This window comes from Arvicanthis niloticus, chromosome 3 (genome assembly GCF_011762505.2).
Source record: "Arvicanthis niloticus isolate mArvNil1 chromosome 3, mArvNil1.pat.X, whole genome shotgun sequence".
Classification (NCBI taxonomy): Eukaryota; Metazoa; Chordata; class Mammalia; order Rodentia; family Muridae; genus Arvicanthis; species Arvicanthis niloticus.
In genome coordinates this window covers 57997392-58023577 of record NC_047660.1, presented here as the reverse complement: position 1 = coordinate 58023577, position 26186 = coordinate 57997392, and the positions used below count along the sequence as shown (strand labels likewise).

Sequence of the window (26186 nt, the reverse complement as noted above, 5' to 3'; positions counted from 1 at the left end):
CATGATTTGTCACTGGCACCATGGGAACTCTGGGCATCCCCAGAGAACTGTGGCCTGCAGTGACACGTTCATCCTACTGCTTCCATTACCCATGAATTCCCTCTCGGAATTCTTAACCTGACCCTATTCCAGGGTCCTGACCCTATCCCAGGGTCCTGCTCTCCCTGGCTTACTCAGTTTTTGCTCCTGCCATGAGCATAAAAACCAAGTTATACAGACAGTCGCCCCTGCCACAGGCGCACAGACACAGTACACAGATAGTTGCCCCTGCCATGGGCACAAATTCTTCACAGAAACAAAAACAAAGAACAGATAGACAGCACACAGACAAACCTGTTCGAGCAAATAAACCTCCGATCCCTGGAGCCCTGGGGGTCTGAGAGAGAGAATCTCGGTGGAACCTCCAAATGTTGGACTCTAAGTATCCAAAACCAAGGGATGTGCTCCCGCAGAGAACCCACAGGCAGGACTCATAATAACATGAGGTTTATTGATACTGGTGCACCAGGACTCTCTTGTGTGCAGACAAAAGAGAGTGACCTGAATCAGAGTTGAGGTTGTTTATATATCAATATTTACAAGGCTCATAAAGGCAGTTTTACCTCTTAATCAATAACTACAAAGGCTGATTTTAACATCCAGTCTCAAGCTTGGTTTCTTTCCCAGTCTTCCTCCTTATTTACATCTGTATCTCACTCTGGGAGAATTCTTTTAAGTGACTGTTTACCCAGGTATTTTATTGCCTCTATCTTGGGTCCTTTGCTCCTTTGAAATGTTAGTTCAAGTCCCTGGGATGCACCCCAGGGGCAGCTAACACTTGAGTGTAAATTGAAACTCTGAACCTAAGAATCTTTCATGTTGAGACCTAAAATTTCATTTTTACAATTTATTCTCACAACATTACCTCTAATCCCTGTGAGTTAAGCAAAGGTTCGCCTTTTGCTTCTTGCTAAGGAGGAATTTACTTCCAGTAAAGGGGTTGGTTACTGACTTTCTGTGTGCTGAAGGTTCCTCTGCCCAGGCTGTTCTCAGAAACAGTCAAAAGCAGCTCTTGCAGATCAGAAACAAGCAGCTGGTTACAAAAGTGGAATTTTTTTAAGCTCATGGGAAAGGTACATGTCATGGGTTTATGGTCAGTCAGTTAACATATCATGAAACATTTTATGGTCAGTCAATTCCCAGAACAATGGAAACAATTTATGTAATTCACAAGATTATTAGGAAAGTACAAATTAAAAACCAAGTTGACCTCTAGTTAAAGGCATGATTAGAGAGAAGAAGAAATAAATCAAAATCTAACATAGTTTAACTGAAAAGAAAATGGAATCAGCTGTCCCTCAACACTTAATTAATCAAAGCTAAGTAAAAAGATAACATTCACAAAAAAAACATACACAACAGCAGTGATGGGGTAGGACTATATAAAACAGGTACTAAAACTGTTTATAGATGTAGCCTACAAATTTCAAACCATTTTAAAGCAAAACAGCAAACCCAAAATACTAGGAACCTTAACTGGCAGGAACTGTGTTAGTAACTCTTTTCTCCTCTTTTCTCTTCTGCAAGCCCCCTTCTACTCGCCCCTTAGCTCTTTCAGAATGCTTCATTTAAAATTCACATCACGTCAAAACTACCAATACAAGCCACTAAAATTAATGAGTATTTCTCAAGCCCCGAGGGTTAACGGGAAAATTTGTCTCTGGGTGGAACTCCCACTCAATAGCCTTGGCATCTATGCACTTAATTGTGTAAGTATTGGACCACTTGTTCTCTGGCCTCTGATCTGTTTCTTCAGCTTTCAGATGGTACACTGAGAGCTACTTTCCCCTCCATCTCTTACAAAATGGGGGCGGTGGTTCCCTCCTGCTCAGTTCTTCAGTCCGGGGGCATCACTGTTTCTCATTAATCCACTGAAATCATATTGTCTAGTTTTTACCTGGTGAGGATGAAAATCACTCAATGCACCATTTTCAAGGTCAGAGAAGTTAGGGATTGAGGAGGATGGTGCTTGAAAAAGAGCTACCTCTTCCTTGGGTGGTGTGAGAGACAGTGTGAGAGTCGACTTGCCTTCGGAGAAGAGGGGTGAACAGGGTGAACACTGGAGGGCCGGCCGAGGGGCGGGGGCTGGAGCGGAGGACGTGTTTGCAACTCATCTGAAAGGAGGCTGCCTTGGTATTTTCTTTCTTTCAGTTTTTGTGGGTGGTGGAAAGTGGTTTGTTGTGTAGCCCAGGCTTGGTCTCAAAGTCTCAGTAATTAGCTTCTGAATTTTTTTCCATCTCAAAGCAAGCGACAGGAAGATAAGATTTTTCTGCTTTGCATAAGAAGAAAGCACCCCATTTGCCTTAAGCAAGGGAGCAAAGGCAGGGAAGTTGGGTCAGGTAACCTTCCTGATTTACAAGGGAGATTGTACCCTGACTCTAGGGATTCCCACGGTTTGGTGTTGGGGAAAACACTCAACTTCCCCATTTATGTGGACAGGACTTGAACACACAAAGACTGGCTGGGTCATTCAAGCCAGACTCCAGGGTCTGGAGCCAGATACTGAAGCAGGTAGTTTCTTCTGCCGTCTCAACAAAGGAAGGCATCTCAACAGGCTGTGTTCTTCACCTCCCAGGTCCTCAGCTTATGAATCTATAAAATGGAGACAATAATAGTAGGTTAGCTGTGCTAAACAATAGTCCATATAAACTTTTGAGAAAAGGTCTGGCTATCCAGCTGTGATGATTTGAATAGAAATGGCCCCCATAGGTTCATAGATCTGAATGCTTAGTCATCAGGGATTGGCACTATTAGGAAGTTATGTCTTTATTGGGTTAGGTGTGGTCTTGTTGGAGAAAGTGTGTCACTGGAGGTGGGCTTTGAGGTTTCAAAGGGCCCAAGCCAGACAGACCCAGAGTCTCTCCTTCCTGCTGCCTGTGGATCAGAATGTAGAACTCTCAGCTCCTCCAGCACCATGTCTGCATACCACACTGACAATGGACTAACCCTCTGAAACTGTAAGTCAACTCCAGTTAAATGCATTCCTTTATAGGAGTTGCTGTGGTCATGGTGTGTCTTCACAGCAATAAAACACTGACTAAGACACCAGTAAACATCCATTTTTAGCCATAGTTCATTGTCAGCATTCAAACTGAGGTTGGAGTAAAAGAAACATATGCTAGACGTTAGTATTATTACTATATTATTATTACTATTATTACTATTACCTGAAGCTTAATAGTAGAGTCTACCTTTCAATGTTAGAAGACAGTAAGGAAGAGAGATTGGAAATAACTGGGGCAGATGGGGCTATAGGAGATAACGAATCAGCAGACAGCAGGGTCTCCTTTACCTGACCTGATTGAAGCCATAAATGTTTTAAGACTGGGGTAGGGTGGGGAATATTTGCATAGACAAATGAGAACTCTGGGGATGGCACCTACATCTAAACAGAAATTGCATTTGTTTTCTCCACGGCTTCCACCCTCAGCCCGAGGTGCTCATATGCGGTGTCCTCCCTGTGCTCGGTCATACAGGCCTATGTGGGATTTCCCATTTGTCACTGGTGTCACATTAGTGTTAGCATGTTTCAGATTTTGGATTCGGGGGATTACAGATTCTCAACCTTTACAATAATAGACACAAGAAACTCAGCTTGTACCTGCCTCTGACTGTAAGTTGCAAGCAGCTTAATTATCATTAGATGCTTTGCAAATGCCAGTTGCCTTAGTAATTAAGAAAGCCCACTAGGTTTTGGAAAAGAGAAACTTGAGCGTGACCCATCATGGGGCTTCTGGGTACACACCGTCTCTACTGACCTCTACTAACCTGCTGGGCTCTAGAATAGCACACTATAGCTAGTTTTTAAAGGCTGATAAAGACATTTGTTTACCTTCTAGTTTCTAAAGGAGTAGAAGTTATAGGTAACTTTTTAAAAATCACATTTCCTGTGCTGGAGATCTAAGTGGTTAGAGAGCTTGCACTGTACCAGAGGACCCCGTATCCAGCCACCTATAGCCCAAGCTCCAGAGCATCTGGCGTCCTCTTCTGGCTTTCGAGGGGACCTGCACACACCTGGCATAAGCACAGATACATCCTGATTTAGAGAAATCATTTGGTAGATTAAGTTGTTTGCTGTCGGGTTCGGTGTTTGTTTCTTTCCTGTAGCTATGAAGGTAACTCTAGAAAGTTCTGGCTGTCAGTTTTCTCCAGCGGTCTTGTACTAATTGAAAATCTTTTCGGGTCAGCACATGGTCCATTCTCCGGTTTTTCTGATTTGAGCAGTTCACGTCCCAGCCAGAGGTCTGGCCGGTTCTTTTACAGCTTAGAGTCTCTGCTGCCCTCTGGTGTCTCTATGTGGCTCTGCAGGTTCTTCTCTTGCTAGAGGTAGCCAAGGGATGCTAAGATGACAGCACCCCAAGTAAAATGGCAAATACCAGTCCTTTAAGAGCCCCTGAAAGTCAGGATGTGTTCTGATTAGAAGTTTGTGTTATACTGAGTGCCTTATCAGAAGAAACATTAGTAGAGAGAGGGGGAGAGAGAGAGAGAGGGAGAGAGAGAGAGAGAGAGAGAGAGAGAGAGAGAGAGAGAGAGAGAATATTAACGACTACCCCTTCTTCTACTCCCCAAGGAAGAAAGGAGCAGACTTTTCCTCTCACTTGCACCAAGCTGAGTTGGCCTCCTTGGTGCCAAGTACCTTCTGGGCCACCACAGACTTCCCCACTCTCCTTTGTTCTCTGTGTCCTCCCGCAACAGAACAGTCCTAGGTGCGGGCTGCCATCCACAAGCTATGGAGAGGTGGCCCCCGGCAACATAAAATGATTCCATGCAGCTATGTAGTACCTGAGCTCACCTTGGGCACTGCAGCTGCATGGCTGGTTTCTGAGTTTTCAAAAACTCCATGCACTTTTGCCCATATTTGTTTTTAAGCCTGTGTCTCTGCAGAGAGTGAGGACCAGAGTTCAACCTAGTAGTTTTGTCTGCTCACTGTTAATAAGAAATTCAATGTAATTGTCATTCTTTTTACCCCATGAGTAAGCTCTTGGGTTCCCTTAAATCTAACTCTCCTGAATGTTTTCTTTCTTCCCTGGAGTCTAAATGTGGTTTCACAAGGCAAGCTTCTGAGTTGGTGTACTTCTAGTTGGTGTTTTACTGTTGCTGTTTGAATCTAAAATATTCTCCTACAGGCTAACAATTGAAACACCTTTTCTCTGGGTGGAGGTGTCATTGTAAAGACTCTAGAGCTTTTGAGACATGGGGCCTGGTTGGTGGGATTAGGTTACTGGGGGAGGGGGGGTAATCCTTCCAAAATTATTCCACCTCTGTGAGACAGACCCAATTAAATGTTTTCCTTTGTAAGAGTTGCCATAGTAGCCAGGAGGTGGTGGTGTATGCCTTTAATTTCAGCATTTGAGAGGCAGAGATAGGTGGATTTCTACAATTTTGAGGCCAGCCTGGTCTACAGAACAAGTTCCTGCATATAGGAACCATGTCTCAGGGGGTGGGGAGACCTAATTTGAAGAAAATAAATAGCATGAGAATCAGATGTTGGAAAGATCTCATTACCAGATCAGGTGTTTGTTACAGTCCAAAACAACAAACAAACCCCAGAATTTCTTGTAATTCTTGTAAAAACTGGTAAAGACTGGTTGCCAGTGAGCAGCAGAAGTATGATGGTTTGAATGATAATGACTCCATAGGCTCAAATATGGGAATATTGGTCCCCAGTTGGTGAAACTGTTTAGAAAGGATTAGGAGGTGTGGCCTTGGGGTAGGCTTTGAGGTTTCAAAATATTCACATAATTCCCAGTTAGCCATCTCTCTGCCTCATGCTTGTGGATCAAGATGTGAGCTCTCAGCTGTTCCTGACCCCATGTCTTTGTTCTGCCATCAAGGACTGTATCCCTCCAAAACCATAAGCCCAATTAAACACTTTGTTTTAAAAGTTGTCTGGATGTGATGTTTTATTCTAGCAACAGAGAAGTAACTAAGACAAGCAGGGAAAGTCCCAAGACAGAAAGGCACTCTAAGAAACAGTGAATAATAGATGTTAGTATTTAAAACATTATAGCAGGCATGGCAAATGTCTTTGATAGGCTCTGTGGTGATTTGAATATGCTTGTCCCAGGGAGTGACACTATTAGGAGGTGTGGCCTTGTTGGAGTAAGTATGTCACTGTGGGAGTGTGTTTTGAGACCCTCCTTCTAGCTGCCTAAAATACAGTTTCCTCCTGGCTGCCTTCTGATCAAGATGCAGAACTCTCAGCTCCTCTTCCAGCACCACGTCTGCCTAGTTGCTGCCATGCTCGCACTTTGATAATAATGGCCTGAACTTCTGAAACTGTAAGCTAGCCCCAATTAAATGTTGTCCTTTATAAGAGTTGCCTTGGACAGGGTGTCTCTTCACAACAATGGAAACCCTAACTAAGACAGGCTCCACAAGTAGGACATGACAGATCACTGGCCTGAAGGTCTCAGGAGAAATGAATGAAGTGGAAGTAAGCAGGAAAAAGACAAAAGGGACAGGAAGGGAGAAAAGAAGGAAGGAAGATGATGAAAGGAAAAGAAGGAAAGGGTAGTGGACACAGACAATCAGAACGGCAGAGCTGAGCGCTGTGGACAACTATGGTAGGATGCCAGTACTCTGCAGTGGACACAAGGTGAGAGAATGGAACACACTGTTTGAAAGGAACAATGACTGTGACACAAGTCCACAGCTTCAAGATGATCAGTACAGCAAGAAAAATACTGAAAGACTGTAGTTGGACATAGCGTACTAAAACTTCAGAAGTAAATGACTATGAGTTGAAAGAACCCAGAAGAAGAGTCTGGGCTTGCTGTTCTTCCACAGAACCTGAGTTCAGTTCCCAGCACTCTCATCTGGCAGATCACAACCACTTGTAATTCCTGTTTCAGAGAATGTAGAGCTTCCTCATGCCCCAGCACACACATGGCATACATACACTTACAAGTTCCAGCATGGATTTGAAGAAGGTTTTCTTATTGGCAGTGCAGGTGCTGAAGGAGGGAGAGTTGTGTTTCTTCAGGAGCATGACTGTAGTGGCAATGCCCCAGTGGGTGAACCCACACCCATGTACACATGTGCAGCACTAATTGGACTCTGGAACTAAAAAATAAATAAATAAATATAAAATAAGAACATAAATCTGGGAAAGAGATGTGATGGGCTGGGTTGGGGTGACTAGAAAGGAAAGAGTGAGAATGGTTACAAACAATCTTAGTATGCATTTGTGGCAGAAATTTCCCTGTCCAATCTATTTGCAGCAGGAGGCCTATGATTGGACAGGGAAAAGGGAGGCGGAGCTAAGGGTGACAAAGAAGGGATTTGGGGAGAGACGCAGGGGAGAGAGAAACGTGGCAGAAAATGGCAGCAGACATGAACCCGCGTGGCTTTTATAGTCTCTGGTAGTTATATATATCAAAAGGTTAAGATAATTGGGATAACTTGTCTAATTGTGTGGGCATCTTGGGTATTGAGATTGGTTAACTATATTGGTTAACTATATTGGTTAACTATAGCACTAAGGGTTTTGATTTTGCTAGGTGATGGGTAATGTGGCGGCTGATCGAGGGGTGGACAGTCCGGCCCTGCAAGAGAGCCTGACGAGATGCGGACACCTGGATGGTGCCAGGCAGCCGGTAGTGCATTAGTGCGGCATTGGCAGCTAAGGACACCTCTTTTCTAATACCTCCCACAACATGCATGCATGAATTTTTCAAAGAGCATGACTGCCTGAACATGAGCTGAACAAGGACATCACCAGTAGACATAGATGAGGGAAAGCCCATGAGGCCTCAACCCTACACAAAGACCTACAGGCAAGTAAGGAACGCTGAGGGCAGGAGAAATAGACTTCCCCACAATTAACACACCAACTGGTTATCCAATACCAAATGGTCAGCCCTGATAACATTCATGTAAGTAACATTATATAGACTAAAAAAGTTGTATCTTTGTGTTTAGGATGTGTGTGTGTGTGTGTGTGTGTGTAAGAGAGAGAGAGAGAGAGAGAGAGAGAGAGAGAGAGAGAGAGAGAGAGAGAACAATGAAATAAGAGGCCATGAATTTGAAAGAGAGTGAGGAGGAGTATATGGGAGGGTTGGAGGAAGGAAAGGAAAAGTGGAAGTGATGTACTTAAATCATAGTCTCAAAAATAAAATAGATAATTAGATATAGTTTTTAAAACTGTACATTAATAGGATTATGAGGAAATAGATAAGTGAATAAAATTTGTAAATATACATTATAAATTCAATAAAAATTGTTACTAGATTTAATAAAGAAGAATATATAAAAATATTAACAATGTATTGGGTTATACAAGACCTTGTTCGCAGTTATAATTAAAGTCTTCCCCTTTCCGTGTGTCTGTCTATACTCACAACTTTCTATTATGACTTTCTGTCACACCACACTAGGTAGGTTCTTGCCTCCAAGAAAATAATGCCCTTGGTAAACTAGCATTAACTAACTTTCCTAGGAGGAACTGGAAACAGACCGTAAAACACAGGCTGTGATCAGAAGCAGCAGCGTGATGGATTGTGGAGAGCTTTTAAGGCCACTTCTAGAAACTTGGTGGGAAATTGACATCCAGCCAGGACAAAGAAGTAAGCTCAAGGTGGGAATCTGACTTTGGGCTAGGACTCAGGAACTAGGCTCAGATTAAGAATATTTACATTTGAGTTAATGCAAAGATCAGAGCAGGCTCAGCTAAGGCATGTGTGGCATTCCTTTTGTATTGGTCATCCTGATTAGCTCCTAGAAAGGTGTTTATGGAATTTTCTTTATTGCCTTGCTTGTTCCTTGACCCAGAACTGATCTTATTATTTTACATGTACTTAAAGTGATATAAAAGCAGACTGGAAAAAATAAACCCTCTTCAGCCTCAGAACTGGCTGGGGTCATGCTACAATGTTGCCTAATTTGTTTTTAATCCTCAATCCTGTCCTGGAGAACCTACTGACTGACTGAGCTGGCTCTGTCAATGGATGGACTGCTCACATCAGCAACCACTCACACATTACATAGTTAGTCACTAAATAGCTTGCTGCCAGGCATCTGCTTATGCGTGTAACCTAATCTAGACAACCCCTCACAGGTGTGCCCAGAGGCTAAACCTAATCTCGACAACTTTCACAGATGTGCCCAGAGGCTGGCATCATGGGGGATTTTAGGTACTTTTTGTTTAATGATACAAACTATTACAGGTAACTTCCAAGCATCATACTAGAAAGAACGGGAGCTTCTGCTGGCTTATGAGCAAATAGAACACAGCTAAAACAGAATCTCTGAATTTTTGAGAAATTTCCCAAGTTGCTACTAGATGAAAAAGTGAAAAGGATGAAATTCGAGCAGAATAGTGAAGAACTCAGGCAACTAGACAACGTGTAACCTGTGTGTGGTAGCGAGAGGAGAAGGAGAGGCGAACGTGACAGTGTGGCAACTGATGATGACTGAGAACCTCCTCTATACTGAGGTTGGACTGCAGTCGAGGAGCTCAGAGGGCACAGAGCAGGATCAATGTCAGAAATGATGGCTTGAGAAGTTGTATTAAAATGTCCCAAGTGGATCTTGGGTGACAGGTCAGTGGGCCAAGTCCTTGAGGCACAAGAATGAAGAGTAGAGCTTGGATCCAAGACTCATGAGAAAAGTCGGGAACAGTGACAAGTAACCACAGCATGGGGGTATCCCACATATAGATCTGGGGGCACATCTGCCATCAAGTGTAGCCAGAATGGTGCCCAGCAGGCGGTGCTGCTCTGAAGGGTGTGAACTGTGCTGTATTTAGTGATGGGTGGGCCTGCACAGCTGCAGTTCATGAGTACAGGCTTAGAGCCACACTGCTTCAAGCTAAGCTCTGTGTTCCTGGCCACTGTACAATAAACAGTGGCCAACACACTCAGGAAAGAACCTGAGCTACCCGTGTGCCATGTCCTCCATACAGTGATGGATGATGGTGTCTCCTCAAAGGAAAACTCAGACCTACTCAAGTTGTTTGCTGTCAGTTGACAGATCCCAGTGATGAAGTAAGCAACTGGTTTAAGGAGACTGTAGATACTTGGTTTCACCATTGGGCAGAGGGAAGAGTGAGAATGCACAGTGTAGCACTCTTAGACAAGTGACGCTGTTCTGGAAGTTGCCATGACAATGGATACATGCAGTAAAGTATTGATGAAAATCCACATAGATTCTTACACCAATCATGAGCTCCACAGACACTGGGGGATAATATCAAGTCATTGTGTGTTCATTGCTGGTAACGGTTGTCCCACTCTGCTACAAATACTGTATCTGCTACAGATACTAATGTAAAAGATATTATCTGAGACTATATGAAAATACTATGATGTCATCTCAATTTTACTTCAACTTGCAAAGTGTATGAAAAATAAAGTTTAGTAACAAAACATCGTAATGCTTTTACTCACTACCTGGATGCAAAGACCAGCCATATTGTTGGGTATTGTCCTGGGCATGGAAGCTTCCTGGAGAATTGCTTATATAGATTCTGTGTTGTATGGAATTTAAAAGTTGGATTCTAAATCAGAAAAGTATGACAGCAATGTCAATAGTCAACATCACTCAGGGAAAAGTGAAGAGAGGTAGACACTTGCCGTTCTTTCTTTGATCCTCTTTGTATCTGAGCCTCCTACTTGGAATATGCTACCAATCCTGAGGAGAGGTTTTCCCCTCAAATGATGCCATCCATGAAACTTCCTAACAGATGTGCACAGAAGTATGTCTTCTGGGAAATTCTGAATCTTGTCAATCAGCAATCAAGGTCATCCATTGTAAGCTTACCCTTTTCATGGACACACAAGCACATCTTATTCTCATGCTTAATTTTGAAATAAAGAGTATGAGGAGGTTCAGGTGGTAATGCATGCACTTTTAATCCCAGCAGTTGGGAGGCAGAGGCAAGCAGATCTCTGTGAGTTCAAGGCCAGCCTGGTCTATAAAGTGAGTTCCAAGATATCCAGAGCTACACAGTGAAACCCTGTCTTAAAAACAAAACAAACAAAAATGAGTATAGGAAGGTCATAATTCTGACTAACATGCTATAACTAACCTATATGCAACTAAAGAAAATGCCAACATCCAGCCATTTCCAGATCCATGTCTCACATAAAAGGATGGAACAAAATATAAAGCTTGCTGATGGTGAGGCTGACAGGCCATGTCCCGTGCCAAGCAAAGGACTGAGCCATTATTCTAGGACAATGGAGTAGTTCTGCACCCATAAGCATATCTTACTAATAAGCATTAATATGTTTTAGTTATTAATAAATGTTAATAAATTTCATATATTAATAAATAAAATTGGTTTTATTTTTAATATGTAAGACCCCCCCCCCAAAAGGGAAGACCTCCCTCTAGCCTCAGGAGTTTGCAGCCACCCCCAATAACTCACAAGACACCATTCTTGATGCAACAGCATGAGGTATATTTCCCAACCCAAATTTAGTCAGGGTCATGCGGAAAACATCTTATACACTTATCTTTTGTAAAGATGTAACCTTGCCCAACCATTTATCTTGAGGTCAGCCAGTTCCTGGGACCACCCAGATGACTTGCATCTTTCTTTGTGGTCAGGAATGTGTCTTCCTGCTTTGGACCTTCCCCACCCACAGGTGGGTTCTCTTCCCTGAGGCTTGAGGAATGTTAATCCAGCAAGTGTCCTCTGACTCAGGGATAATGTACTCCTCCCGGAATGTCTGAGGGGGGCCTGAAATCTTACATTCAGTTCTGCTTTCTTGGAACTAGTGAACCTGCATTCTTTTGCTCAGGTCTAAGGGTCATAAAAACTTTCTACATTTTTCATAAGTTTTTAATATCTTTCAAATAATATTCTTTTATTAAATATTAATAAATATTATTTGATGCAATGTATGTTGTATCAATATCATGTCTATACTTCCAACAACAATAGTGAAATTTAATAGATTGATAGGATGAAGAAAAAAGAAAAAATCAATTTGAAGAAATAATATGAACAAGGATAAGAATTACCATAGTGGGAAAGTATATATCTTCATACCAGGAATTTGAAAAGGTACAACACAAACCCAACCAAGTAAACAAAATATGATTATGTTGTGCAACTTGGAAAATGACCACATATACTGCATGCATGCTTGTTCACCATTACGAAAATGGAGACAGTATCACCAGCTGAGCCTGAAGGCAGTAAAAGAAAAACACCAACCAAAACATTGAACACAGGAGTTAAGGGTTCATGTAGGCAGTTAATACCCTAATGCTATGGTTGAGGTCTGAAGAGACTTCATTGGCCCCTATGTGGAGTTGACTGTTCAGGGGAAAATCCTATTCAGAGAGTGTAGCCTGGGTTCTCTGAAGGAAACAAGAAGTCACACTCAACGAGAGCATCTCTGCTGCATGGCATCTAGTGACATGTCCTGGATATATGTTTTTTTAATACTCAATGCACAGTGTTATACCTTCGATAAGATGTGTATATTAGCATATTCCCTATTATTCAGTCCTCTGTGTGAATCCTTTAACAGACTCATTTTGAAATATGTATCGATAGCCCAGCAGGAGCTAGACACTCTTCCATTTTAGGAGTTCAACAGAGCAAATGCTCCCCTGTCCTCTATAAACTACTTCTACTTGGGAGGTTTCCACACACTCGCCCCTTGTTGATACATTCTGCTGGAGCACTGGACAGGGCGTGCCTCAGGTTCTGCCTCAGGTTCTCCATCAGCACCCTTACGCTTTAGATGCTATTTGATCTTGGCATCTCCACATCATGAGCAAGGGGTTTCCAGAAAACAATCGGCTGGGGCATGATTTCAGCCCAGGTCCAAATTATTCAGCACAGATCTTGCTCCCTTCCTACACACTTCCTTCTCACCTTGCATTTTTGTCTCATTTCTCAGTGAGCCCACATGGCCATGATAGATGGTCTATGAAGCCGAACTATGTGTGGGGACTTGATCTTCACAAGCAGCAAGTAGAAAGCCTTCATAACCAGCATTCAGTAGAGGGAGCTATCACTGCACTAAACACACAAAGCATAGACTCTGCAAAGACATAAATATTTCATTTGTAATAAGCAATGGGAACAAGCCGAACAGATTTCGAAGCAAGGAAACATGTCAGGAATAAAAATAAAAACCAAAGTATTATATACTTTAAAATGTCAATATTTAAAGAGGAAATGAGAATTGGTTTTGTCTGTCCATCCCAAACTATTTTTGTTGTAAATTTCAGTGGCTTTTTTTTTTTTTTATCAGAAATGGCGAGGGCAAACATCATGAAAATCAGTAAGTACACCTGTCAATGTAAAAGGCCCAGGAGATACCTGATATGACTGATCTCAGTTGTCTACTCACATTGAAGTCCAACAAGTTAGACCACATTCATGGTCACAAAACCTATCTTCACAGAGTTAAAAATAGAACTCACACTTGAAGCTGCTGAATACTAGAAACTAAACTGGAATCAGTACCAATAAGAAAAGCAGTTCTGAAGCATGCAGAGAGTGATGTGGCCATGGAGCCCTCTAAGACCACTTTAATACCATGGTCTCTCCAGGTGAAGTATTTCTCACATTACAACTCAGACATCCAGAAACACAGGAATCACAAGCATAGGAAGAAGTGTGTTTCTAGCAGGCTGTGGCTTTGCTGAAGAGCCTGGCTGGTATGCAGACCTGTGGTGAGAGTTTTGGTTTCTTTAAAACCCAGTTATGTTATCTTACATGAATATGTTTTTGTTTTAACCCCAAATGTGGGATAAGAGGCTGCTTCACAGCAGGTGATTATGATTTGCCTCATGCACTACCAGGGGTGTGATTTTTTGCCAGCTGCAGATAGTTCATGTACAAAATTCTGGGAACTCTAAGAGGGTTTAAATGGAAGAGACCTGAGAGAGCCTGGGGTGGCTGCTGCTCCCCCTGCTGCAGCAGATTCCTGTTGTTGAGATTTGTCAAGTGGTCATGAGCAAAATTGATGAGAAGAGGAAGTTGGAGATATGAAGATTGAACTTGCACCAAGGAACCCAATATCCCTAATCAGCAGGAAGTAGTCTAATGATGTCTACACTTCCCCCTTTCCCTTCTAACCTTCTCTCCTCCCTAGTATTGGGGGTTGGAATGAATTAGGCTAGAATAAAGGTTGGAAGGGTAGTAGATGTAAGAACCCAATGAAATAGTGTCAGATGGGACAAGCGTGTACGAATGCTTCCCTAAACTGCCTTGCCATCTATGTCTCCAGCTGCTTCCCTCCGAGTACTCTAATGATCCAAGCAAACCATGCTCAAGTAGCATATGAACTGGGGTTGGTTTATCTATCCTTTGCCTATCCCTCAAGGAAAAATGGACAGATGATACCTTACTTTCCTTCCACTCACTGTGACAAAATACCCAGACAAAAGCAATCTAGAGGAGAAAGGGTCATTTAGCTCCCAATTCCAGGCCACAGTTCATCATCTCAGGAAATCAAGGTGGGAAAAACCTGAAACAGTTAAGTCACATCAGCTCCAATAGTAAAGAGCAGAGAAGATGACGCTCCTGATGCTGTGCTCAGCTCGTCCTCCTCCTCTCCACACCGCTGAGGATTCCCCTGCCTAGGGAATGGTGCCACCAACAGTATTAACTCATATTATACTGAGCTAATGTAATATAATTAATTAACTCATGATAATCACTCATAGACCTGCTCACAGGTCAACTTGATCTAGACAATAGCTCATTAAAACTCCGTTTCCTGGCAATTCTAAATTCTGTGTCATTGACAATTAAAATTTACCAACACCGATTGTTTGCTTTCCACTGAGCTTCCCGTCTCTGTCTTTCAAAGCCGTGTCATGACAGAGAAGAGTTGTTGAGATTACCCACTAGTGAAGCTGAGTATTATGTGGAGCCATCAGCAATACTTAGCTTTTGATTACCTCACTAAGCTATGTGTTGGAAGGAGAAAGGAGAGGCAAAATATTGAGTAAGTTCCATGGACATTTCCGCATGCAAGCATCAAGCATCATGGTCTGAGAGCAATCTCACATAAACCATTTCCACTTATGGAAGGGACCTAATTGCTGGCCACTGTGAGTCAGACAATACACAGTGGTGCATAACTGTGGTTACACAGTGTGCGAACAACAGGAAGCCTCACCTAAAACCTACTCACAAGCCAAAAACTTAAGGCTTGTCAACAGAGAAGAGTTAACTGTAGAGAAAATCATCTGGTTTACTATTCTGGGGGAATCTCTGCTTCTATACAGTCATGACATCATATTAAACACTAGAAAACTACCTGTGTCATCAACAAGAAGAACCTGGAAGGACTTCAGCACATTCCTCGGAATGCTTGTTAATCTTATCGAACTAGGTTCATCACAAGTGAAATATTTTTTTCTGTATCTTTTTACTGTTTTTTTTCTCATACAATATATTTTGGTTATATTAGTTGCCCTCCCTGAGCTCATTCTTGATCTTTCCTACCTGACTTCATGTAGGTTCTCTCAAAAGAAAAAAAAATCAAAACAAACAAAATATATAGTTTGCTTTATGTTGACCAACTACTCCTGGCCTGTGGGTGATATACCCAGGGTCACTCCATTGGAGAAAACTGCATCAGAATTTCCTGCAGGCCAGCCAGCATTGTAGGTCTCAAGGTTCATAGCCAGGTGATTTTGAGGATTACCTTTCTCCTCCAGTAAGGTGCAGAGTACCTTGCAGCATCAAGAACTCTACTATTCAATAAGGGTGAAGCTTCTGGTTAGGCACCAACCTAGTTTCTCCGAGTTTAATGATATAATAATGTTTCCAGCAATAGGGCCTTATTACCAGTTTCTGGAGAACAACCAATAGCATTAGCAATAACCTATAGTGTTGGGGGCTGTGAGTGAGATTCCTTTGGCCAATGATTCAACAAGATGTAGTTCTGCTTCTGGGGCTTGAATTGGTTGCATAAAGTGTCTGATTGGGACATTGTCTTCTTCATTATTTGGTAACTCCATTTAAATTCCTGTCATATAAGTATATGTTTTAGGAAGTTCCATAGTATTAGGTTTTCATGTGGCTTTTCAAAAAGCCTTTAGTGGCAGTTGTCTGCTGACTTAAAACTCCTGTTCCAATTTCCCCTTTATTTCTTTATAACATTATGTTCCTTCCCCCTTCCTTGGAAGATCCTCCTTCCTGGTCCCTTACCATCTACCAAACCTCTGTGGTTATTGATATTGAAACACACATAGCTAAAGCTTAAAAGCTAATATCTACATAAGAAAAAAACCATATAATGTTTGTCTTTCTGGGTCTGGGTTACCTCACTCAGGATGAGTCTTCCTAGGTCCATCATTTTTCTGTAAATTTCATAATTTTATTTTTTTAGCAGTTGAATAATACTTGATTGTGTAAACGTGCTAAGTTTCATTATTGATCCATCAGCTGGTGGACATCCAGTACCACGAAAGCTAGTCCTCCGAGAGGGACTATTTGGGTCAGTTCACTGAATTTTTAAAAACAACATCTTCGGGCTGCATATCTAAAATACTTGGCTAGCTTTCAGACAGCTCCAGGTTCAATCACCAGAGGCAAATAAAGAAAAGAAGAAAAATAGCTTCTTTATTTTACATCACTGGAGGATCATGGGACCAGTAGACTAATAAGTGAACTGAGTCAGAAGATGTAGTAAGAACAAAGTGGTGGTTTTTATTCCTTGGACCACCTTTGAGGTAGCATGTGGTCCATCTCTTACTGGGGAGCCTGCCAGTCCATGTCTAGCCAGGTTCTAAAACAGATGCAGCCTTGTCGATGTGTGCAGTGATTACAGAGGGATGGAGTGGGAAACATTCGGCAGCATAGAGATACAACCCCTTCCACTGTTAGGAGTCCCCCCAGAAAAACCACCAAGCTACCAGCCATAGCAATAGAGAGGACCTGGTGCAGACATATGCAGGCCCCATGCTTGCTACTTCAGTGTCTGTGAGTCCATATGACCCCTGCTTAATTAATTCAGTAGACCATGTTCTCCTGATGTCCTCCATCCCCTCTGACACCTACAATCTTTCCTCCCTATCTTCTGCGGGATTCTTCAGTCTCCTAGAGAAGGAACCCAATGGAGATCCTAAGTTTAGACTCTCTCTGTATAATGCCTGGCTGTGGGTCTCTGCAACCACTTTCATCCACAGCCAGAGGATGCCTCTCTGATGACAACTGGACATGGTACTGGTCTATTAATACAGCAAAATATCATTAGGAATAATTTTATTTATTTTATTTTTGCCATTTATGTTTGGTTCTACCCTAACTCTCTGTGTTAGCCAGTGTCCAGTTCCTGGCCCTAGAGGCAGTGTTGGGTATGGATTACATCAAATTGTGTATGCTTCAAATTAGACCAAGCATTGGTTGGCTACTCCCACAAGTTCTGTGAATGACACACACTTTTAATCCAACACTCGGGAGGCAGAAGCAGATAGCCTGTGTGAGTTTGTAATTAGCCTGGTCTACATAGTACATTCCAAGCCAGCCAGAGCTACACAATGAGACCTTATGTAGGTCTCTGTGGAGGAAATTTATAGGAATACCTTCCTTTTGATTTTTTTTTAAATTTGATCATGATGCTACACCAAGAAAAGCACCTAAGACACAGCTTCATATACACACATGCACACACATGTGTATATATACACATACAGCTATACATACTGTTAACATAGGCCAAAGGCCAATGGTTTTGAAAAACAGCATTGCCTTGTGTAAAAGAAAGCTAACATGGTACACCCCCTTCATCCCCGCGCTCAGATCTGTGAGTTTGAGGCCAACCTAGTCTACAGAGTGAGTTCCAGGACAGCCAAAGTTGAAAAACAAAAGCAACAAACAAACAAAAGAAAGAAAAAAGAGAGGGGAGAGAGACAGAGACACAGAGAGAGACACAGACAGAGACAGCGAGACAAAGACCGAGAAAGCTAATACAGAACATGGCAGAGTGGAGGATGTAGTGTTTGGAGTCTGGGAATCATCACACAAACCACTCAGACACTGATCTCAGTCAAACACGACTGACTTACTGAATGTTCCGTAAGACTGATTGATCAGGGACGCAGTCCAGATTTAGGAGCTGAATTGTAAAGTCCAGCTAGAATCCTATAGAGCTTTTTAAGCCTGAAATTCACAAACATCTGTGACAAGGTATTTCACCAATCAGGATTTAGGATAGACAATTTGCTTAGGAACATGTCTTTGTTGCTCCTTTAGCCTGTTCTCATTGGTTAGGGTATTCAACTGTGGCAGGAGACTTGTCTTGCCTAACATTCATGTCTTAACTTGCCAACCAGGATGTACCTGTCTACAAAGTAGGATGTCAGTTCCCATGGAGTTCTTGGAAGCGTAAACTTTATTTGACCCCTACTCAAAATGGAAGTTTTAGTCTAAATGGCTTCTTATATTGGTGCAGGTGTCTTTCTTATGCTGGGGTCCACACCAGGGGCAAATTATAAAGGATAGAAACCATAAAATCTCACACATGGGTACAGGAAATGCTGCCAAGCTGTTGGTTCGAGTCCAAGCTTATTGTGGCTAACAGTTACTAGTTCTAACTGACTTGTGTTGTAATTTGTTTCCAAGAACACCAAAGCACAGAACATAACAGAATATACAATCAACTCAGGCATGAGAAAGTTTCCTAGTGACAGCACATGAGGAAATGTCCTTTATAACATCAGTAACAGCACAAAATAGCTGGCTAGACAGGCAACAGTTACTAACTAGGCCTTAACATGCAGCTATAGTGTTTTCTACCTAACACTTTTCCTGCTTTCTTCTTGCAAAGAGTAGCACTGTTTTATTCAGATACCAAGATACAGGAACAATGTTCTTAAAGAACATGAACATAGCCAAGATAAGAGAAGGCATTTCTTGCTCTAGCCAGTGAGACAATGGTGACAAAATGAACACACACACAGTAACACAGGAGAGGACAGCCACCATTCTTTCTTTCTGCTTTTAGCTTCACTCAGGGGCAGATAATTTGCATTGTGTAACGATGATCAGAAACACGGAAAGATGGATTCCTTCGTGTACCTGGGCTGGAGGCCAACCTGGTACACAGCGCCACATTCCACTGAGCTGCTCCACACAAGCAACAGAGTGTGCCGTGGCTTCAGGCTTCACGTGCCCGTCCGATGACATGATAAAGAAGAAAGGGCTAACCGAACACCTAACACAAAGGAGTCTATGATTAGCAGCTGATAGAGGCCTAATCATAACAACCATGATGGACAACATTCTCTCCACTGTCTCCTGTCACTGCTAAAAACCAACAACAATTCAATCATGGTGTCACAGAACTGGGCACTAAAAGGTCTAACCTATACCAAAAACAGGGGGAAGCAGTAAACAACATCTAAAACCAAAGCAGGAGTGGCACAGCAACACCCTATATGCCAAAGTTTTAAGCAACAGGTAGTGTTCATTTCCTCTGTTCCAGAATCCCAACCCTGCAATCTGTCTGATGAAGTAATTCTTTAATTCAGCTTCTTTGTTTTGGGGGTGGGGGAACATTTTGTTTTGTTGGCTGTTATAGACTCCAGCAATAAATCACATTGCCGGATGGAGTTTTCCAGTATAAATGAACAGATGTCTCTTCGCCTTGGAGAATCAACACAGGCCAAATAACAATTCCATTCAAGCATGGCTGGGTGCACCAGAGTTTATTTATCTTACAGATGTATACATACAGAATCACTAGCAGGAGGGGAGTGATCCCAAAAGATCGGTGTCACCACAAGTCTCACCTCGGCGTGGATGGAGACTTCCCCAGAGAGGCATTGATGGGGTCTACGTTTTAGTCAACCTTCTATACTTGGTATGTGTCTTGGTTTAAATTTTATGGCTGTGAAGAAACACCATAACCAAGGCAACTCTTATAAAGGTAAACATTTAATTGGGGCTGGCTTACAGTTTCAGAGATTCAGTCCATTATCATTATGGTGGGAAGCAAGGCATCATGCAGGTTGTCTTGGTGCTAGAGGAGCCAAGATCGGAAGACAGCCAGGAGGAGGCTCTCTCTTCCATACTGGGCAGAGCTGGAGCACTAGGAATCCTCAAAGCCCTCCCATACAGTGATGCACTTCCTCCAACAAGGCCACACCTATTCCAACAAGGCCACACCTCTTAATGGTGGCACTTCCCATGGGCTAAGCATATTCAAACCACCACAGTGTACTCTAGCATTGTCTTTGCCATGGACAGCTGGAGTAGAAATCAGGAGGCCTGGGACACAGTGGTCAGAATCACAAGTGAGGGCCTGGGGTCTCCCCATCCCCCAGTATGAAGGAATGTCAACAGATCCCATTCTGAGGGAGGCCTGTAGGTGATCACAGCTGCTCAGATTAAGAATATAATCACTATTGAGCTCAGAGAACAATGGTCCACACACTCCTAGACAGTATAATTATGAAGACATTACACTGGTTTTGCTAGAGACTGGAATAAAAAGCACATAATTTTCAATACAATCTTAAAATCAGAACCCAAGAGTGTATATATACTCTGATTACAACCACGGGAAACATAGCTATAATTAGCCTGTGTTGTAATTGGCAGACAGGTTGTTAAATATGCACCCAGATGAACGCAGATGTTGTGGATTCACAGAGCTGCCCAGGCAAGAAGGCAAAGAAAGAAAAGACCACAGTGACAACCATGACTGCTATAAAAGGCATGGCTCTTCTCCACCAAGATCATCAGATGGATTTCAAAATGGCCCAGGCAGCCAAGAGCAGAGCTGAATGTGCCCGGAACTTCAAAGGTGTAGGCCATCTCCCTATTCCACACGGTAAGTACCCAGAGCAGCAGAACCCAAACCAGAACAAGGCCAGCAATTTAAGGAGCAGTGGCGGCCTGGCCCTGGGGGAACACTGTGCAGCTTCCAGGTGCTGCTGGCTTGATAAATATTTCTTCAAGAGTGTTCACTACAGATGTGTGGCTTCTATAAAAAGCTGTGTTTGTGGTCAGTGCTAGCAAGCAGGAACAACAGAGCAGCCATGTCCCAGTGAGGAGAACCATCTGGGAAACCTGCAGAAGGGCACTCACAAATGCATGTTTATGAGCATGTGAAAGGGCCCATAAGATGGTGTGACGTGTAAAGGAGCTTGCCCCCGAGTCTGATGACTTGGGTTCAATCCCCAGAATCCACATGCCCCCTGTGGATAAATATATAACATTTTAAACAGTGTATGAAAATAAATACATAGGTGTTGTTACATACTGTAAATGTAAGGAGATTTTCTTTGTACTTTCTGTCCATTGTGTCCTGTGGCGGACTTAGCCTTTCTGTCTTCATTCATCAATTTTTATCTTTATTTTTTGAAATAAGGTCTCTAGCCAGTAACCCAGCCCATACTCACTATCTTATCCCATAAGACCCCAAGGCCACATGCAATTAGGAAAGATTTGCATACAGCTGGTTGGGGATGTATGTGGCCGAACCCTCCCTGTGCCCTCCTCCTATGAAGCATGGTAAACAGTCAATAGGCCCAACTGCATGGGCTTTTGACACAGGCTCAGCATAACTCCTGTTCTACACAAGAGTACTCACCCCACCGATTTGAAATAAAATCTATATAAGGACTAAGTAAAAGACAAGTAACATGAGAAAACGGTAGACACGTCTACATATAAAGTGCTCAGGTGTGAGCACATGGAACCTATGTGCAGACAATGGCACCTGACCATGGTAGACCAGAGAGAGGTAGAGCGTCCAGTGAAAGGCGAAGAGTCTGCTACAGCATCACCCTCACCAGAGGGTAATGTTGCTCTTCAGTAGTTCTCCTCAGGAGACTAGATTAGGAGCAGGTTTCTATAAAGCAAGATCACCACAGTCCTTCCTCCCATAGCTACAGTATGTTAACAGGTATTTAGATTTACCTTGACACACCTATATGTGTATATGAATATAGATGTATATTCATATAATGTGTGTATGTAAATATATGCATACATATACATGTACATACACATACACACAAACACACATACTTTTGGAGGGTTTTTACAATTTAACACACATGTCTAACTAACCAGAGGGACTCTGAAGTCTAATGCTGTTGACTTGGGAATAGCAGAACACTGCAATGTGGATCCACACAGCTGAGGAAACTGTTTATTCGGGGAGGGTTGAGGCAGGTAAAAGGTTTTGAAGGAAAAAAGGAGGAACAATAAACTGCAGAAATGGCTCAGTGAACAAAGTCCTTGTCGTACAACATAAGGAGCATAGCACCCTGTGAAAGCTGGACACAGTGGTCATCTGTAATCTCAGCACTGGGAGCCAGAGGATCCCTGGGGTTTGCAAGCCAACTAGTCTAAACAAATGAATGAGTTCTGTGGGGGGTGTCTTAGGAAAAGAGTCTCTCCATACCCAGAGGGAAAGGTTGAGGTCCAGGAATACAGATATGCACAGGGCTGTGAGGGACACTGAGAGACCCTGTCTCAGAAAATACGGTGGAGAGTAACTGAAGACGGTGCCTGAAGTTGACCTATGGCCTCCATATGCATGCACACATACATGCATGTGAATATGTCCACACAAACATGTTCACACACCATATGCACACATGTGCACACACAATAGGAGGATTACATCGCTATATGTAACCATCTTAGGCTGCAAATAAATAAATAAATAAATAAATAAATAAATAAATAAATAACAAGGGTCATGCTATTCCAAAATGAAACAGTTGTTGGATAGATATCTTTGTAGAACCAGTGTGAGTTCATACATGTAAATGTGTGTGTGTGTGTGTGTGTGTAGGTGTGTGTGTGTGTAAGGTTATAGACCCATAAAAGACTAGCAGAGTCTTTTATGAACACTTATCAGTCATGCATACACAAAATCTGCCTCTTGTTAATTACTGATTAATTCATTTTTCCTCCTTTTTTGTTTGGGCTTGACAAGTTACTCCATTTTGATTCTGAAAAGCTTCACAGTTTTGCAAATCAAAGCACCTCCAGGCACCAGAAAACCACTGCTGTCTGTGCTTGGTGGCCTGTGTTTCAGAATTCCCAGGGAGATCACAGGAGTCAAGGAAAGCAACAGAAAGCAGCTGAGGTGGCACAACCCCACACTTGTGATGTCCCTTCAGACCTTGGGGCTCAGCTGCTATACATGAGAATTGGTGCTGGGCGGGGCTCCACTAACAACTGGAGAGCTGAGATGTCTTCCCCAACAAAGGAGGATGTCTGCCCCAACCACTGGAGAGAGGAAGCAAAAACAGGACAGATTGCAACACCCACTACACTTCCTTCACGCCCTGTTCTTGGGACATGGCGACCAGCAGAAAGAAGCTGGATTGTGGAGAGGTGCCCTAGCAGAGGGATGCCTGCCACAGCCCAGGCACGCCACAGAGGTAACTTTAACTCTTGCTCTCTTTACTGTGGCATGGTTCCTTACTTTCCTTCAGTGGTATTTGACACACACTCCTAAGAGTGCTATGGTCCTCCTCCTGCCTCCCCAACTTCCTCCTAAGTTGTAGACAGTTCTTGGGCCTTAACAGTTAGAATTCTTTAAAACACACACACACTAGCACACGCACACGGCGTTCTAGAGGTCTTTTATATAGTGTGGAAAACTTCTTGGCTCTGACTCAAATTTGCCTGAATCAGCAGTGGTTGCCAATAGATATTGGAGAGACCAATGTGCAGGTCCTGGGAGGAGTTCCAAGAAGTTAGCACACACTGACCTGGCTTCTCCACTTTCTGGAATACAGTGTGCTGCCACTTCTGACATTAGGCTCCAGGAAGAAAAGAGGAGGGGCAGAGGCCACAGACTGTGCAGACTTGAAAACGCCTTTCTACAGCCTCTACAGAGCAGGGACGGCTGCAGCTTCGTTTGCCTCTGCTGTAACTACTTAGGAAGGACCGGGAGTCCTGTATCTCCAGGCAGTCCTTCACCAGCACCAGAGGTCAGTCAGCTGCTGGTGACTCACACTTCCTAGATCTTTCAATGGTCTGCCCTGGGTCTGAAACTCTTCCCTAAAATGACTTGTTTTGTTCTAGGGTCGGAGCTCAGTGTATGCATGGGTTTGCCTGTCTTCAGAAAAGAATAGCAGAAGGATTTATCGGGAGCCATCATGGGCTCTGTGAATTCCAGAGGTCACAAGGCAGAGGCCCAGGTGGTAATGATGGGCCTTGACTCTGCTGGCAAGACCACAATCCTGTACAAACTGAAAGGAAACCAGCAGGTGGATACCCTACCCACTGTTGGTTTTAATGTAGAGCCTCTTGAGGCTCCTGGACATGTGTCACTGACTCTCTGGGACATTGGGGGACAGACTCAGCTCAGGGCTACCTGGAAGGACTACCTGGAAGGCATTGACCTCCTTGTGTACGTGCTGGACAGCACAGATGAAGCCCGTTTGCCTGAGGCGGTGGCTGAGCTCAAGGAAGTCCTGGAAGACCCCAACATGGCCAGCGTCCCTTTCTTGGTACTGGCCAACAAGCAGGAGGCTCCTGATGCTCTACCGTTACTTGAAATCAGAAACAGGCTGGGCCTGGAAAGGTTCCAAGACCATTGCTGGGAGCTGCGGGCTTGCAGTGCGCTCACAGGTCAGGGGCTGCAGGAAGCCCTGCAGAGCCTGCTGCATTTGCTGAAGTCCTGATGAAATGCAGGAACCTCTGACTCCAGGCTGGAGCAGGACAGGGAGCAGGCAGAACAGCTTATCCTTGCTGCTATGAACAGGAGGGGCCAGCTGATCCCTGACAAAGTGAAGCTCAGTTTGCCACATGAGAAACTACATTTCTCTTGGACAGAATATTCACTTAGGACTTATTCTCGGTGGTAGTTATGCTGAAAATCAACTGTTCTTCAAGTAACAATAGTCAGAGGGAATGTAAAAATCCTCACAATACCCCATGTAACAGCTCAGTACCAAGTGTCAGTGTAACAAAGTTGGTGACATAATAATTGACAAGGAAGTTCACAAATGAAAAGAGGTTTCAAAACTGCATCTGAGTGTCATCAGGCTTACCACTATCATCTGAGTGTCATCTGGCTTATCACTGTCATCTGAGTGTCACTAGACCTATCAGTATCATCGAGAGTGACTCTTCCTGCTGGCCTCTGGGCAGGAGCCACTGTCACTCATACATTTAGCTGGGCTGGCAGCAGTGAGGGGCAGGTCCGCTTCCACAAAGCTGCAGGAGTCAATGGGGCCCTTGATCCTCCCAGATCTCCCCTGCTCTCCAACTCTAACTAGCTCTTCTCTGCCCTACATCCTCTGTTGTTAAAAAAAAAAAAAAAAGGAAAATAAAAGTCCACTTATACTCTCCTTTGCTTCTTTTGTAGCACATGTCCGTCCTTAAAGATTTGGACACCAGGGGCTGGAAGATGGCTTAGCAGGTAGTAGCACTTGCTGCTGAGTCTAATGACCTGGATTTGAACCCCAGAGAGAACTGATTCCTACAAATTGTCCTCTGTACTGTGGGGTGTGTGCGTGTGTGTGTGTGTGTGTGTGTGTGTGTGTGTGTGTGTGTGCACAATGGCAAGCATGTGTCTTCCACTCCCAGATGAATAAATATTTTTAAAAATGTTTTCAATCAGATCAACCTTGGGATGTAGCCCAGTGTCTTGAATGTATACACGAAGTTTTGGGTTCAATCTCTAGCATTGGATTGGGGTGCAGGAAGCACAAAGATCAGCAGTGCCTGCCTTTAATCCCAGCTTGTGGGAGTCAGAGATGTGAGGAGCTGCAAGATAAAGCAATAACAATAATAAAACAGATCAGATATGTTGGTTTTCATGGAAGATATGTAGAGAGTGAGAGCACTTAATTTGTGGCAAACCAAAAACAAACACCTGGTGTGGTGGCTGTGCCACACTGAAGACCATTGAAGCTCTGAGGTCAGGCCAGCCTGGTCTAGATAGCGAGACCTGGAGAGATAAAGAGAGGGGGCGTTAAATCAAGATAGAGGAAGAGAAAGAGAGAGAGAGAGAGAGACAGACAGACAGACAGACAGACAGGAACAGGAGAAAGAAGGAAGAAAGGAAATAATGAATGAATGAATGAATGAGTGAATGAATGAATGAAAGAGAGAAGAAGAAGAGAAGAGAAGAGAAGAGAAGAGAAGAGAAGAGAAGAGAAGAGAAGAGAAAGAAAGGACTGATGAAGGAAACAAAGAAAGAAAACCCAACCAGCAAACCGCTGTTCCCTGGGGACCAGGACTT

At 43.2% G+C, this 26186-nt stretch overlaps 1 protein-coding gene and 1 long non-coding RNA gene across 3 annotated transcripts; one reads left to right on the top strand and one right to left on the bottom strand.

The window, feature by feature from the left end:
• Positions 1-470: 470 nt before the first annotated feature.
• Positions 471-18143, bottom strand: LOC143441706 (uncharacterized). Its single transcript, XR_013109333.1, has 3 exons — positions 18031-18143; positions 6947-7104; positions 471-2631 (listed from the first exon to the last, which is right to left on the bottom strand). It is a non-coding gene; the product is annotated as an uncharacterized LOC143441706 (long non-coding RNA).
• A 4821-nt stretch (positions 18144-22964) lies between these two features.
• Arl11 (ARF like GTPase 11) lies at positions 22965-25370 on the top strand. Of its 2 annotated transcripts, XM_076930898.1 has the most exons (3): positions 22965-23370; positions 23731-23925; positions 24020-25370. In XM_076930898.1, exon 3 carries the CDS (start codon positions 24094-24096, stop codon positions 24619-24621), a length of 528 nt encoding a protein of 175 aa, XP_076787013.1. In that variant the 5' UTR covers positions 22965-23370; positions 23731-23925; positions 24020-24093; the 3' UTR covers positions 24622-25370. The 2 variants fall into 2 exon arrangements, with proteins under 2 accessions (XP_076787013.1, XP_034355054.1); XM_034499163.2 differs by lacking the exon at positions 23731-23925 and having other exon boundaries at positions 22966-23370.
• The last annotated feature ends 816 nt before the right edge of the window (positions 25371-26186 follow it).

What these genes read in the sequence shown, in the direction of transcription:
- Arl11 (XM_076930898.1), top strand. Translation starts at nt 24,094, where the DNA reads ATGGGCTCTGTGAATTCCAGAGGTCACAAGGCAGAGGCCCAGGTGGTA.